The sequence below is a fragment of the Otolemur garnettii genome, unplaced genomic scaffold (genome assembly GCF_000181295.1).
Source record: "Otolemur garnettii isolate 467f Iridium unplaced genomic scaffold, OtoGar3 scaffold00075, whole genome shotgun sequence".
NCBI lineage: Eukaryota > Metazoa > Chordata > Mammalia > Primates > Galagidae > Otolemur > Otolemur garnettii.
The window spans coordinates 22,562-38,713 of record NW_003852470.1 but is presented as its reverse complement, the minus strand read 5'-3'; the positions used below and the strand labels follow the sequence as shown (position 1 = coordinate 38,713).

The window sequence follows — 16,152 nt, the reverse complement described above, 5'->3', positions numbered from 1 at the left end:
CATTGTTGTTTGGCGGGTCCGGGCTGGGGATTTGAACCCGCCACCTTAGGTGTACGTGGCTGGTGCCTTAGCCGGTTGAGCTATAGGTGCTGAGCCTTAGCAACAGTTTTAATTTCATATTTTTATTATTTATTTTTAAATTGACAAAAATTGTATATATTTAAGATATAGGATGTCATGTTTTGATATTTATATACATTACGGAATGGATAATCAAATGCTTGTAATCAAACATTACTTCACATATTTATTTGTAATGAGAATGATTAAAATCTACTCCCTTAGCACTTTTCAAGAATGCAATATGTTATTATTAACTATAGTCACCATATTGTATAATAGATTTCTTGAACTTATTCCTCTTGTCTGACCAAGATTTTCTATCTTTTGAACAACATCCCTCCAATCCCTGTCCAGCCCCTCCACCACCCACCCCAGGAAGCACCTGGTAACCATCATTCTACTTTCTCCTTCTATGAATTCGATTGACTTTTTTTGATTCAATATATGTGAAATCATGGAGTATTTGCATTTCTGTGCCTGGCTTATTTCACTTAACATAATGTTAAGTTTATCCATGTTGTTCCTAATTATACGATTTCTGTTTCTTTTTAAGGCTAAATAAAATTATATTAGATACTATATATATGTATATATGTGTGTGAGTGAATTATATTAGATACTATATATATGTACATATATATATGTGTGTGTGTAACATTTTCTTTACCTGTTCATACCTTGAAGTATAATTAGGTTGCACTGGCCATGGTGAATAGCTCTTCAGTAAACATGAGTGGTGATGACTCTTCAATATACTCATTTAATTTCCTTTGAATATAACTGTATACCTAGTGATTATAACGCATTTCAATATGATTGTCTCCATGAACTGAATCAGATCAGGTTCTCACAGTCAAGCTTTCCATCTCAATTCCACGTTAAGAACCAGGTACATTAGCGCGTGAGTTCTAGGGGAGTGAGGCCTGAGAGATTGTTCTCCTTCCCAGAGCTCTGGCTGGCTAAGGGAAGTGGGAGCTGGGGGGAGCACATGCAGCTCTTTCTGGGATCACTCCTTGCTTCTTGAACAAACATTCAGCAACCTCCTCTCCTCTGTGTTTCTCTCTGTTAAAGACATTCCAGAACACTGGCAAAGGATATTTTGAATCAGGTATTGAATCAAATCTGAGATTTGAGCATTGAATCAAATTTGGGGAGTTTTGGCATTATTTCTTCAAATATTCTCTCTACCCCCTTCTCTCCTCTGCCTTCAGGACTTGGTACGCTTGATGGTGTTCTACAAATCTGAGGCTCTATTAATTTTTCTTTATTTTTTCCTTCTGTTCCTCAGGCTGGATAATCTTGATTGACTTATTTTCAAGTTCCTTGATTGTTCCTTTTTTGAACCCCTTGAGAAAAATTTCAGCGTCAGATATTGTGCTTTTTAGCTCCAGAGCTTCTTTTGGCTCTTTAATTTTGAAATTCTTGTCTTTTTATTGATATTGTATCTGGTGAGATATGGTTGTCCTGGCATCCATTAGTTCACTGACCATGGTTTCCTTTAGTTCTCTGAGCATGTTTGAGACAGCTGACTTGATGCTTTCATCTAGTAAGTCAGACAAGTGGGCTCCCTCGAGGCTGGTTTTGATTGTTTTTCCGCTCTGTGAATAGCCATACTTTTTTGGGTTTGGTGTTTGCTTCATATTTTTAAACATAAAACTGGAAAATTTGAACATTATAATGTAGCAACTTTGGAAATCAGGATTCCCCCATCAAGGCTTGTAGTTGCTGTACTTAATTGTTCAGCAGCTTCACTAAACTCTTTTGTGGAAAGACGGTTCTTTGTCCTGTGGCCTTAGGAGTCTCTGCTCAGTTAGCATACTGGTCAGCAAGCATTCTGACAGAGATGGCTCTTACTGACTAGAGGAGAGTATTACTTTCCCAGGCTTTGTGCATCAGTTCTGTGTTGGGTCCCTCCCCCATCGCTTAGCCAGGTGTGTAAACTCTGTGTTGGCATGCACTGCCTGCTTGTGTGGGGCCCATATTTGGCAACTTCTTTCCATTAGAGCCCCTGTTGTGTTTGCTCACGTTCCAGAAAACTGACAAAGTTGATTGAGAGGGTTTTCCCAATGCTTTAGTGGAGGGATGAATGTTGGTGCTCCCGAGCCCAATTTTGGTGACATCACTGGGTGGTGTTGTTTTCTTGCCGGTTTCTGACCCTCCCAAGGCTGGGGTGTGAACTGTGTTTGGCATCAAGGACAAGCACAGCACGTCTGAGGGTCTGGGAGCCACACTGCCTGCATCTTCTCCCCCAGAGTTTCGACTGGTGAACGGCAGCAGCAGCTGTGAGGGCCGCGTGGAACTCCAGGTGGAGGGGGCCTGGGCACCCCTCTGTGCTGCCCACTGGGACTTGGGCGATGCCACCGTGCTCTGCCACCAGCTCAAGTGTGGCCATGCTGTGGCCACGCTGCGAGGAGGCCATTTTGGGGATGGGGATGCTCCCATCTGGCCTGACGCCTTTCACTGTGAGGGGACAGAGCCCCATTTGTTCAACTGCACAGCAAGCACCCTGGGGGCCCCTGCCTGTGCCCCAGGAAACTCGGCTTCCGCAGTCTGTTCAGGTGGGTGCAGCCTCAAGGCTGTGAGGCAAAGGGTGAGTTGAGACTGGATGGGTTCTTCCTGGGGTGGTGGTCAGTCCCCTGATGCCCTGTGGCCCCAGCGTGTATCCCTCAGCAGGTCTTCCCCATGCCCTGAGGCTGAGAGATGGTCAGAGCCACTGTGATGGGCGCGTGGAGGCCTCCCTGAATGGCACATGGGGCCGAGTCCTGGATGATGCATGGGATGTACGTGGCGCACGCGTCGTGTGCAGGCAGCTTGGGTGTGGAGGGGCAGAGCTAGCCTACGACGCACAGGCTCCTGGCCACCGGGCTGTCCCGGTGGGGCTAAGCCGCGTGCACTGTCTGGGCAACGAAACCCGCCTGGGCCAGTGCAACCTGTCTGTGTCCCTGTGGGAGACGGCAGGGACTTCGAAGGACGTGGGCGTTGTGTGTTCTGGTGAGTGTGGAACCTCAGGTCCCATCCCCGCCGGCCCCCTCTCCCTCCCCACGGCCCCCTGACCCGGGAGCCCTGATTCGGTCTCTCTGCAGGGAGCCTCCGGGTGCGGCTAGCCGCGGGGCCGGGCCGCTGTGCTGGACGCGTGGAGGTGTTCCACGGGGGAGCATGGGGCACCGTGTGTGACGACGCCTGGGACCTGCAGGATGCGCACGTGGTCTGCAGGCAGCTGGGCTGTGGCCGCGCCCTCAGCGCCCCGGGGGCGGCCCATTTCGGGGCCGGAGCGGGGCTCATCTGGCTGGATGAACTGGGCTGTCAGGGCCAAGAGTCTGCGCTGTGGCAGTGCCCGTCGGGGGCCTGGGGCCAGCACGACTGCGGGCACAAGGAGGATGCTGGGGTCTTCTGTTCAGGTCAGAGCGGCCCGTCCACCCTGTGGTCCCCACCCACACCAAGAGCTGGGCTTGCTGACTGCCCTCTCTGTCCGCAGAGTTCACGGATGTGAGGCTACAGAACCACAGTGGACCGTGTGCAGGGCGGCTGGAAGTTTTCTACAATGGGACCTGGGGTGGGGTCTGCCAGACTCTGAATGCAGCCTCCCTGGGGGTCCTGTGTGAGCATCTGGGCTGTGGGCCCCAAGGCCAGCTGCTGGCTGGGGCAGGGAGCTGGCCTGGCCCCGAGGCTCGCTGGCTGGCCTCCATTCAGTGCAGGGACAGGCACGATCGGTCCCTGTGGCAGTGCCCATCAGCCCCCTGGGACCCGGATTCCTGCTCTAGCGGAGAGGAAGCGTGGGTCCTGTGTGCAGGTGAGCGGGGCCTGTGTGTGCGGGTGGGGGCTAGCTGAAGGTCCTCCCACCTGGCTGGCTGCAGGGCCCTTTTCCAGAGGGAGGAAGCATCAGCCTTCCCTTTGCCATAGGTGGTGGTGGTCCCGTCCCTGCCCTGAGGCTCTGAGCTGAGTGGGGAATCAACCGCAATCGCCTCAGACCCGTAGCTCTCCCGCAGTGGGGAAGCAAGACGTCCCCCCCTCACCTCCTGTAGGTAGCAGGAGTAGTCCTGGGGGGTTGCTTAGCCAGTGTGGGCGTCCCTTGCTTAAACAGAGAGCGTTCTTCTTTAGCAAACAGAAATCCTCTTTTTGGGAGAAAGAAAGAAAGGAAGGAAGGAAGGAAGGAAGAAATGAATGAATAAGGAAGGAAGGAAGGAAGGAAAAGAAAAGAAAAACATTTGAGAAACTGTAAGTCGCAGGGCTTGCAAATAAAGAATGGGTCCTACTTTTGTAAACAGAAAAGGCAGGAGTTCCGCAGGACCTTGGAGAGAGCCTGAACTGCTCATCCACACTCAGCTGCCCAGGTAGCCCCCTGCCTTCTCCCTGTCACTGTCCCCATCCTGGTCCGGCGCTGGCAGTGACTGTAGCCCCCTTCTCCAGAGGAGGGCGCGCTGCGTGTGCGTGGGGGCTCGGACAACTGCTCTGGGCGCGTGGAGCTTTGGCATGCGGACTCCTGGGGCTCGGTGTGCGACGACTCCTGGGACCTGGCGGATGCGGAAGTCGTGTGCCGGCAGTTGGGCTGTGGTCGGGCTGAGAATGCGCTGTGGGGGGCCGCCTTTGGCCCTGGCTCAGGGCCCGTGTGGTTGGATGAGGTGGGGTGCCGGGGCAGCGAGGTGTCCCTGAGTGAGTGCCAGGCTGAGCGGTGGGGACATGGAGACTGCACGCACAAGGAGGATGCGGCTGTACGCTGCTCAGGTGAGTGGAGTTATAGGGTGCCGCTACAGTCCCTTTGAGTTATTGGTATCCCCTCCTGACTGCCCACTGCCCTCAGCCATGCTATGAATACACAATTACAGTGTTCAAGGGGCTGCAGGTTACCAGGGCCAATCCCCACCCTAGCTACCTAGGATATGACCCCACAGAAGTGGCTATGTGGGACTTAAGGCCCCATCCCCAACACAGATTCCCCACCCAAGGGAATAGGGAAGGAAAGAGAGTGGCCCAAGTCTTTTTCTGGTGGTGTTCTGTGTAGTGACCCTGGCAAGGATGCCTCAGCCAGTCATGTGGGCTCAGGCCGAGTGGAGCCCTGTAGCTGCTTTGAACACCCAGGTGAAGGTCTGAACTGCTCAGGGCAGAGGAGGCCTCTGCTGCCTGGCACTTAGGTCCTGCATTTACCTGTAGGTGACCTGGGGGCCACAGTGCTGCCACCAAGGGGTAGGTGGCTCTTTCTCAAGTTCCACACCTCCTTTGTGGCCGTGGCCCAGAGGGGCCCAGCTCAGCTCTGCCCATTGTGAGGAGGACACTTTCTTCTCTGATGAAAACCACTCTCCTTCCTTCCCTGTTCTCCCATCTGTGTTGTGGACAGGGGCCTTAGGTCCCACATAGCCACTTCTGTGGGGTCTTACCCTTGGTGGTTGAGGGTGGGAGTTGGCCCTGGTAAGCTGTGGCCCCTTGGACACTGTAGCTCTGTATCCAAAGGGCAGATGAGTTCAGTGGGCAGTCAGGACAATAAGAGCTGTCAATGGGGCCACTGACAGTTGTGCCCTGGGTACCCTCCTGTGCCCTCTCCCTGGGCCCAGATACTTGGAGTTTCTGCCCTGAGCTCTCCACTTGCGCCTTTCTCCTGTGCCTACTGCCTGGGGCTACACACCTGGATTGTCGCACCTGGGCCCTCCACCTGGCCCGATTGATCCCTCTCTCTGGGAGATGAGCAGCCTGTCGAGGCAGCCCAGAGGCCAGTTTCCCTGAGTGCCCCACCCCTCCCTGGGAGGCTGAGGGCCTCAGACCCAGGGTCACAATGCCCCAGGCAGCCCAGGGACACAGGCAGCCCTGCCTCTCACTGTGTGCCTCCCACAGCCCCTCCCTTGGCCCCTCCACCTGCCCCTGAGGCCTGGGCCCTGCTGGAGACAGCCTGCCTCGTCCTTGGTGTCCTCCTGGGCCTGGTCTCCCTGTTCCTGGGGACTCAGTGGTGCCGCCACAGAGCAGCCTGCCAGGGTAGGTGGCTGTGCCTAGGTGTGGTCAGCACGGGCCTGGGATGGGAGGCTGTGGGCAGATGAGGGGAGGATGTTCTGTGTGACCCCGGCCATCACAGGCCCTGCCTGTCCTCATCACTGCCCATGGTGAGTGCTCAGTAACTCTCTGTGGAGCCACGAGCTGTTGGGGACCCGAGGACCCTGGATCTCAGTCTTGCTTTGCTCCCAGGATGGGCACAATGAAGAAAATGCACACTTCCAGGGCTGCCTGCTCTGAGAACAGGTTTAAGTGTCCTCTGATCCCTGTGAGGGATGTACAGTGGATGGCTCTCCCTGGTGCGTTCAAAGGTGGTGGCCAACAAGCCCCAGCCCAGGGTTTGAGGCTCCTGGTGCTGTGGGAAGCTGTGTCCCAGTTCAGGGGTCTTTGTTCTCTGCGGGGTCTGTTGGCACAAGAGTTGGGGCTTTTGGCACTTCCGAGAGAGCAGATGGGCCCGGCAGAGTGGGCTTAGATTGCAGGAGCATTTGTTCTAGGAGGTCTGGTGTGGGCTTTGCAGGTTGTAGAATGTCCGGGCACCCATCCTGGGAGGGCGTCTATGAGGACATTGGAGCCATGCCCCTGGGGGAGAAGGCTGAGGGGCCTGCAGCACCCACAGACCGGGTCCCGGAGGAGGAGTATGACGACGCGGGAGAGCCAGAGCCTGAGCCCGAGGACGAGGACCGCCCCGGGGAGGAGGCAGCCGGGGTGCCGCTGAGCTGGGCGGGTGTGCACCTGTGCGCCCTGGCGTCCTCTGTGCTGTGGCTGCTGTACTGCGCCTGCGCGGGGGGCTCTGCTCTGCCCAGCGCCTACATTTAAAGCCCTGAGAGCTGCTTCTCCTGTGTGGTGACTCTCACTCCCGTCTCAGCCCCGCAGCGTGGGGGGGGGATATCCACTGTCTCCTCACAGCTGCTTCTTGGGCTGGAGTCTCCCCTGGGTCGACGTGGAGTCTGGGGTGGCAGGTCCTTTATTTGGGTTTCTTTAGGTGTGCAGTGTCCGCCTAGCACCTCGGTCCCGCTGGCTGCGAGGGAGGGGCCTGAGCAGACAGTGTGGGGAGGACTGGAGAGTGAGAAGCAACCTCACTCTCACTGTGCCACGTGCCCACCCTTGTCCCTCTGCGGTTGGCTTGGCTTGGCTTAGCAGCGAGAAACCAGGAGCTGAGAACTGGGCTCTGAGAAATTGCTGAGACCCCATTGGTGTCTCTCTTTACATGCAGGTTGGGCCCCTTGCCAGTGGGGCCCTGAAGCTCAGGCTGGAATGGAAGACCACAGTGGGCCCTGCCCCAGGACATGATGATCCTGAGCTGACCTTGTGTGGGGAGAGTGGGATATACCAGGGAGGCTGGGGTCTCATTGTCCTCATCATTCACACAGCTGTTATTAAACTCCCTTTGAACTCACTCGCTGGTCCTTATTTTACCCCAGGAACATTGATCAGAAGCCACCATGGCCCAGGTTCTTTTCTGGCCCCTCACCATTATGTACCTCCCATTGGAGAATGACCCTCACGGTGTCCTCAGTGTCTTGGGGGGGGGGGCTTTGTGTGCTTTCAGCCCTTCCTTGTGCTCAGGTTTGGTGAGCTGTAGGGTGGAAGCAGAGTTTGGGGATCTTCCTATCAGGCAGCCTCCTGAACTATTCCTTTTTCTTGACCCTGCCCATCTATTCTGAGGGGTCCTGCTGGCCACTCTTTAATGTCCCAATCTGAGAACATGTTCTTTATATGTACAGAAAATGTTATTAGTGGGAGTGGTGGGTTTGTTGGTCAGCTGGAGGGTTGACACTGGAATCTGTGTTGTTTCTGGCTGCTCTGGTGGCATATCCCCACCACCCTCTCTCTCACTGGCCATTCAGGTCCCCACCCAGGACTCTCCCAGGCCTGTCCTGATGTCCCTTCTGATGTCAGTAACCTGGTAAAAATCAAGTTTAACCATTCACCTGTCCCTCCTCTATCAGGTCTGTCCAGTGATACCATCCTCTGACCTCCCTCCAGGTTTGCCATGCCATGTGCCAAGCCTGCTTTGGCTGTCACTGATGCTGGCCTTATGAGCGATGTGGACCCAATCTCTACTCTCAGTATCCTCCAACCCTTCTCCTGTCCATGCCCTGGGTTGTAAGGGAGCCCTGCTCTGTTCAAGCCCTGTGCATAGAGATGGACTGGAGGCTCCTCCCTTGGACAAGAAGCCCCATGCGGTGACAGGGCAATGTCTAGAGAGGCTGGACAGGGCCTCTGCAGAGAACTACAGTGCTGGGGACATGTGGCCAGGTTCTGGGGGTATAGTTGGAGTAGCTACCAACAGAGGCTTGGGGGGTATGGAGGAGCACACTTAGCTCTCTGGCCTCAGGAGTTGGCCAGCCTGACTGGACTCTGTGCAAGGGGTGTCTCTTGGGCCCAGGTGAGGGTGGAGGGTATGGATGGGGCCCTGAGCAAGAGTGGGAGGGCTAGGTCTGATAAGGTGTATGCAGGGGGCATTCCCAGGTATAAGACAAATGACATGGCAGGAAGTGGATGGGGTCTGAGCATGAGGTGTAGACCCAGAGGACCCTGGGGGTGTAGAGTGAGGGTATCAGCACTGTCATCAGAGGAAGGGAACTCCGAACTCCAGAGATCAGTGTGACCTGTGGTCTCCACCCCTTGTGCTAGCCCAGATTATCCCATTTATTCCACTGTGTCTGACTACAGCAGTGGGTACAATTTCCTACAGTGATCATAGTCACAAGGGCCTTGCTTTTGCAGGCAGAACTGCAGGGGCTTTGGCAGGTTTCCCAACTCTGAGGTGAGGGCTTCTGATTTGTATCTACCAGCTCCCTGTAAGTCTCCTGCCATGCCTGGGGCACCCCAGGGCTGTGTGCCAAGTCTGCTTTAGTCCTTACCTCATTTGGAGGCTACTTAGGTGCCTTGCAGGTCAGTGTGCAGGGGGGTCCCATTGCCTCTAGGTGGGCTGAAGTGTGCCAGGAGTAGTGGTACTGCACAGACTGCCCTGTGTGTAGCTCTTTGGTTTTCTCTGGAGACTCATTTCCTTTGAATATTCCTTTTCTCATACATAGAGATCTGAAAATCTGAGCTGCTCTCTCTTAAACTGGTTCTTTGGCAAATCTACTGGAAATTAACCTTGATTAAATTTTGCTGCTTCCAAAAAATACACATGTATTATTGTAAATTCAAAAACTCATAGAACCAAGAAGGAAAATGGACACCTACCTATCTTTCTATTCCTCAGAAATAAACACTTCACCATCTTAGCTTATACCCATTGGGAACTTTGTTTTGCACAAATGTCCAGACATTAGTGTGACATACAATAATGTCTCATAATATGCATTCTGTGTTCTGTGTATTTTCCACATAAAATATGGAAATATGGAAATATGTAGCTGACACATTGGCCCAGATGTGTACCCTCCTCAGTTTAACCCTCTTGCTGCATTTGGCTCACAGGGAGGTGTGCACCCTTTGTAAATACTAGTCCCAGGGAATGCCAGTTTTTCAGGATTTTGATTAGATTGCTAGTCTCTCTGTTCACACAGAGCATGGAAAGGCCTTAGGTCCTCAGCCATACCTTTTGTGTGAGACAGAAAAGTCCATCATTTTCCTGCCAACCCTGGTCTCAGCACTATGGCCATCAGGGCCTTGCTGAGAATGGGCTCCTGGTTGGTCTCTGTCACATCTGGGGCCGTGTCAGGCACCAGCTGCAGGAAGCTCAGCCGGCCTCACCACACACCCACTGCTGGTGCTGTTTGGCCTCAGGCACAGAGGTGAGGGAGGAGTGAGGGGAGGCGTTGAGGGCACCAATAGGCTTCCTTCTCAGAAAGTGTCACATCAAGTCAGAGTCTACCTGCTCAGGGACAGAAATCACATGCATACCCCAAGACTGCCAGCCTGGGGCACCACGGCAGCAGATGATGCAACTAGGCATGGCACTGTGCTCACTGGGGCTGTGGCCCCTACTCATGGCCTGCTGGACCCTCCCTCCTGGTGAGTATGTGCTGTTGTCCATAGGGATCTGGGGGCCAGAGCCCCCAGGTGTGTAGGACGTTTTGGGAAGGTGATCGGGGGGTGACGCAACAATAGTTTCTTCTCAATAATGGTTTCCTAGCAGAAATCCTGGGAGGCTCAGCTGGGCCCCCGAGGGTTGGGGTGTCCTCTGCATGGCTCATTAGCAGGTGGAATGACCAGAGGTGTTTCTCTGTGGGCCAGCCCCACGTTTGAGAAAGGCTGAAAGTCTAACTCTGTTGAGTTTCCACAGAAAATGGACCTTACTCCATTTTTGTTAACATTTTCTTCATTTTTAAAGATATTTGACCTTGTTAATGTCATTGACAACATTAAAAGAAAATGTGAGAAAACTGGGAAAAATCAAGATTATGGGTACAAATTGAGATGGAAGATGGAAGTTAGATTTCTAATTGTTGATGATTCTGGACAGAAAGTCCTCAAGGGTACCTTTTCCACGGAGGCCCTTCCTGTGTTCTTCTTTGACAGGTAGCATGGGCCAGTCCCTGGCCCTGCTGCGGGGTGGAAACCGCTGTGAGGGTCTCCTGCAGGTGCAGCTCCTGGGCCAGCAGGGCCCTGTTTGCGGGGACCACTGGGGCCTGGGTGAGGCATCTGTGATCTGCAGGCAGCTGGGCTGTGGCCGTGCCCTGCTTACCCCCACTTATGTGGTGTGGCCCCAGGAGGCACAGCAGTCCTTGCTGCAGGGCTTGCGGTGCCAAGGCATGGAGGCCTCACTCTGGGAGTGTTCCCTGGCTGTGTGGGGGCCGCTGCGGGGCTGTGCGTGTGAGTGCATTGGGGCCGTGCACTGCTCAGGTAGGATAGCCGGAGCTGCTGCCTCCAGCCTGCAGCCCGCAGCCCTTTCCCCACCATGACTTCTACCTCTGGGGGAGGAATAGTGCTGCCTCTCTTGGGGTGTCTATGAACTCCAGGGCTATGACCCAGCATGGGGCCCCTCCAAAGCCCATGTGAGGAACACGGCATATGTCCAGGCCACCTCTGGCACAGACCTTGGCTAGAGCCCAGCCTTTTGCATTCAGCTGGCTCCTTGAGACCATCAAGTGTTATGGCCAGTGGTGACCACAGGACCTTCTGGAGTGAAATGTTTTGCCTTCCTTCCCTGAGGGGCCAGCATGAGCAGAAGCACTCAGGGAGATATAGAGGAAGATGTGTCCTCCTGGCCCTCATCTCAGGCCTCTAGGCCACTCTGTCCCTGGGTTCTCCCTGGTCAGGGTCTACTCAGAAGCCTGAGCTTACATGTTTACCCCCAGATTTCAGTGCCCTTGTCTTGTCCAGGCTCTGGCTGGGACCCCACCATTCCCCTTGCATCAAATTATTGTTGGAAAGCAGGGGCTCAAAGTGGCGCATTTGAGAGATGGATGATGGGTATTTGTATGAGCCATAAGAAAGGCCTCATTGTACCTGAGGGCTATAGAGTGGTAGGTCCAGGCATGTGCTCTGGAACCAGACAGATGTACCCTGTGCAGAGGCCACCACAGGCATGGCCTGGGGATCTGGGAAATGGGCCTGCATAGCCCTTCAGAAAAGAGCAGATGGCTAGTTTTCCACCTGTACATTCTCCACTTGAGGGACCCTCCCCATGGGCTGAAGCACTAGAAGCCAGGGGGTATGGAGTTGGTTCTGCCACCCATATGGAGCCCCCCTTGGACACAGTGGGGAGAAGGGGCCCAGTGTGGGCAGCATATAGCTTTTGGCTGCCTCCTTCAGAGTCTGGGGCCCATAGGAAGGGCCTCTGCCCTCACCTGACCCCCTCCCACCAAAGACCACTACCTCAGAGCAACCGAGCCCATGTATTTGGAGTGAGAGGGCCTTACCCAAGAGGAAGCCAGGTGGGAGCAGTGTTGACCCTCTGTATGCAGGTGGGCGCCTGGGGTCCGTGGGGCTGAGTGGCGGAGGAAGCCCCTGTGCAGGGACCCCTGTGATCCAGGTGGCCGAAGGTCCTGTGATTAGGTGTGGCTTGCACCAGAAGGAAGCCAGTGTCTTCTGCAGAAGGCTGGGGTGTGGCCCAGCACTCCAGGCCACCAGACCTCACCTCACAGGGAAGACTGGAAGGCCAGAGTTGAAATTTGTGACCTGCAAGGGAACAGAGTCCACCATCTTGAACTGCAGGTTCAACTTGAACCTCCTAGACCAGTGTGAACTCCCAACAGATGCAGTGGTGGTATGCTCAGGTAGGGATGCCCCTGCCCAGGGGTCTCCAAGATGGGAGGTGACTACTTAGTATATGTCTAGGGACTGAAGAGGACTTTCCCACCACTTCTGCCAAACAACCTGCTGCCATGCACCCAGACTGCACCCCCATCCTGGGGAAGGAGAGGGACTAGGAGTCTCTCCAGGGCCTTCTTCCCACCACTGATATCCCTGGGGTCATCTGAGGAGATGGCCGACTCCAGTGTGTCAGCTCCTGACACAGGGCTCTGATTGGATTGGCCCCAAGTGTAGCTAGGTTCTGGGCTTTAAAATGACCAGGTGATTAGAGTTGCTTGGCAGATGTGAGGCCCAAGCCTGGGGGTGGGGGTGGGTGCAGAGGCATAGCTATGGGGGTCCCAAGCCCTAGAAGTAGAGGTCCTCATCTCCCCAGAGGGCAGGGACTGGGTTGAGCTTTGCTGTCAGAATCTGTGGGGGCCAGGATACAAGAGAGATGCAGAGTGGTGGGAGGGAACTCGTCCCCAGTCCAGGGGCTGGGGGTGGCCAGGGAGTCCTGTGACCTCTTGCAGGGATCCTCTCCTGCAACTCAAAGGCTGGTAGGGAGCCAGTCCTGCTGTGGTCTCTCCAGTCCAGCATCTGCCCCCAGGACACACAGAGGCCCGATTGGTCGGTGGCGAGCACCCCTGCTCCGGGCGCCTGGAGGTGAAGCGGGGCCTGACCTGGGGCACCGTATGCGACGCAGACCTGGACCTGGCCACAGCTCACGTGGTGTGTCGAGAGCTGCGGTGTGGGGCGGCCGTGTCCACGCCCGGGGGCGCCCACTTTGGCCGTGGCTCTGGGCTGGCGTGGACAGAGGCGTTCCGCTGTGCTGGCAATGAGTCTCTGCTGTTCCACTGCCCGCGAGGTCCCGGGAGCCAGTGCGGGCACAGTCGGGATGCCGGGCTCACGTGCTCAGGGGAAAGTAAGTCTCCCGCAGGCTCCAGGGTGCCCTGGACTGCGGTGTGGGATCCGGGACAGGAGGGTCAGTGGGCGGTTGGGTGTGATAGAACTCAGGGCCTTGTCCAGCCCAATCCTTGCCATCCCCTGAATGGAGACGCGGCAGATGCTCCTTCTGCGGCTGCAGGGAGTGCGCAGGGTCCTGGGCTCAGGACACTGCGGGTCCTGCGCTTCTTCCGCTTCAGCATGTGTTTGTTACCCATTTGTCGATAATCTTTGGAGAGATACCTTTCAGGTCCTTGATCCATTTTAGAAATAGGTTATCGTTGTGTTGTGTAATTGTCCTAGATCTAAACTAACATATGATTTGCAGATATTCTGTTTTTTCACTTTCCCAAAAGTTTGTTTTGATGCACAGAATTTTTAAAATTTGATGAAGTCTTATTTATCTGTTTATTTCCCTTTTGTTTTTGGAGATTTTACTGTCACAAGAAAGAATCCATTCTCTTATCTAAGGTTATGAAGATTACTCCTATGACTTTTCTAAGAGTTTCGTATTTTTAGCTCTTACACCAGTCTTTGATCAATTTTGCATTAAGCTTTGTACATGTAAGAAAGGGTCCTACCTCATCCTTTGTATGTGGATATCTAGTTGTCCATTTGTTTTTTTTTTTTTTTTTTTTGAGACAGAGCCTCAAGCTGTCCCCCTGGATAGAGTGCCCTGGCATTACAGCTCACAGCAACCTCCAACTCCTGGGCTCAAGCGAGTCTCCTGCCTTCGCCTCCCAAGTAGCTGGGACCACAGGTGCCCGCCACAGCGCCCGGCTATGTTTTGGTTGCAGCCGTCATTATTGTTTGGCGGGTCCGGGCTGGGGATTCGAACCCCTCACCTTACGTGTATGTGGCTGGTGCCTTAGCCGGTTGAGCTATAGGCGCCGAGCCTAGTTGTCCATTTGTTTAAGAAGATATTCTTTCCCTGTTTTTCTGCTCATTTATTTATTTTTAATTTTTTTTTTACTAGGGGGTACCATTGATTTTATAACATGGATACCTTTTATATTGCTTAAATTGATGCTGCTAGTGTGCCCATTGCCTGAATCGTTTTCATTGTACCCAATATGTTTTTACCCCAGGCCAACTTCTTGTGTTCCAATACCCTTTACATCTCTTTGTGCTCATCAAGTAGTTTCCATTACTAGAGAATGCATGTGGTGTTTGTTTTTCTATTCCTGAGGTACTTTGCTAAAGATAATGGTTTCTAGTTCCATCTAAGTTGCTGCAAAAGGTGTTATTTTTCCCCGTTTTATGGTACAGTAGAACATACTCATTTGCAGTCTAACCAATCGTTCATTTCTCTCTGCATCCATGAATCTATTGTTTTTTGACTTTTTAATAATGGCCGATCTGACAGGGGTAAGGTTATATCTCTTTGCAGTTTTAATTTGCATTTCTCTGATGATCAGTGTTTTGAACATTTTTTCATACGTTTGTCTATTTTCTCTTGAAAGACTAATTTTTGCCCACTTTTTAATGGAGTTTGTTTTTATCTTGTTGATTGGTTTGAATTTGTAGATTCTGGATATTAACTCTTTGTTGCATGCATAGTTTGTGAATATTTTCTCCCATTTTGTAGGTTGTCTTTTTACTCTGTTGGCAATTTCCTCTTCTGTGTAGAAACCTTTTAATTTAATTCCATTTATGTATTTTTGTTGTTGCTATATTTGCCTTTGGGGTCTTAGTGATAAATTCTTTGCCTAAGCCAATGTCTAGAAGAATTTTTCCTGTGTTTTCCTCTAGAATCTTTATAGCTTCATATCTTACATTTAAGTCTTTTATTCATCTTGAATTAATTTTTGGATATGGCTATCCAGTTTTCCCACCACCATTCATTGAATAGAGCTTCATTTCCCTACTGTGGTGTTGCCTGCTTTGCCAAAGCTCAGTTGGTTGTAGGTAGATGGTTTTATTTCTGTTTTTTTTTTTTTGTTCTATTCCATTGGTTTATATCTCTACTTTTACACCTGTACCATGTTACCCAGTAACCTGTACCAAGGTTACTGTAGCCTTGTAGTATAATTTGAAGTCTGGTAATGTGATGAGTCCAGATTTGTTCTCTTTGCTTAAGATTGCTTTTGCTATTCAGGCTCTTCTTTGGTTCCAAATGAAGTATAGTATTAATTTTTCTATATCTGTGAGACACAATATTGGTATTTTGATGGGGATTGCATTGAATTGGTAAATCAGTAGCATTTCTGTGTACTAATACCAGTCCAGATGAGAGTCAAATAAAAGATTCAATACCATTCACAATAGCTGCAAAGAAAAATAAAGTACCTAGGAATATAATTAACCAATGAAGTGAAAGTTCTTTATAAGGAGAATGAGAAAACACTGATGAAAGAGGTTGATGATGACAAAACAAATTGAAAAACATCTCATGCTCATGGACTGGTATAACCAACATTGTTAAATGTCACTCAGTTATTTTTTTACATTGACACAAATAATTATACATGTCTATGAGGTATGTAGAGGTGTTTAGATACATATATACCTGGTGTCATGATCAAATATTTCTTTCTCTATTGAATTGTCTTGATACCCTGTGGAAATCAATTATCCCTAAATGTATGGATTTACTTTGGGCTTTCATTTCTATTCTGTTGATCCATTTTTGTGTTTTTATGCTGGTAATGCACTATCTTGATTACTGTAATTTTGTAGTAGTTTTGGAATAGAGAGGTGAATCTTCTAACTTTTTTTTTTCAGCATTGCTTTTCTACATAAGGTCCCTTGAAATTCCATGTAAATTTTAGGATCAGTTCTTTTATTTTTGAAAAAAAATAGTTTAATCTTTTTTTTTATTAAATCATAGCTGTGTACATTAATGCAATCATGGGGTACAATGTGCTGGTTTTACATACAATTTGAAATGCTTTCATCAAACTGGTCAACATAGCCTTCATGGCATTTTCTTAGTTATTATGTTGAGACATTTATATTCTACACTGAGTAAATTTCACA

The 16,152-nt window shown here is 51.6% G+C and overlaps 1 protein-coding gene across 1 annotated transcript in view; it reads left to right on the top strand.

Moving 5' to 3' along the window:
* LOC100955252 (deleted in malignant brain tumors 1 protein-like) overlaps positions 1–16,152 on the top strand; it is a 35,042-nt gene that overhangs the window by 10,537 nt on the left and 8,353 nt on the right. Inside the window, exons 5-16 of the mRNA XM_003794088.2 lie at positions 2,316–2,621; positions 2,737–3,054; positions 3,147–3,461; positions 3,539–3,853; positions 4,329–4,394; positions 4,471–4,785; positions 5,887–6,024; positions 6,557–6,806; positions 7,606–7,610; positions 10,516–10,839; positions 11,904–12,215; positions 12,839–13,153. Of these exons, the coding sequence (XP_003794136.2) occupies positions 2,316–2,621; positions 2,737–3,054; positions 3,147–3,461; positions 3,539–3,853; positions 4,329–4,394; positions 4,471–4,785; positions 5,887–6,024; positions 6,557–6,806; positions 7,606–7,610; positions 10,516–10,839; positions 11,904–12,215; positions 12,839–13,153 (2,979 nt within the window). The remainder of the gene's footprint in view (positions 1–2,315; positions 2,622–2,736; positions 3,055–3,146; positions 3,462–3,538; positions 3,854–4,328; positions 4,395–4,470; positions 4,786–5,886; positions 6,025–6,556; positions 6,807–7,605; positions 7,611–10,515; positions 10,840–11,903; positions 12,216–12,838; positions 13,154–16,152) is intronic.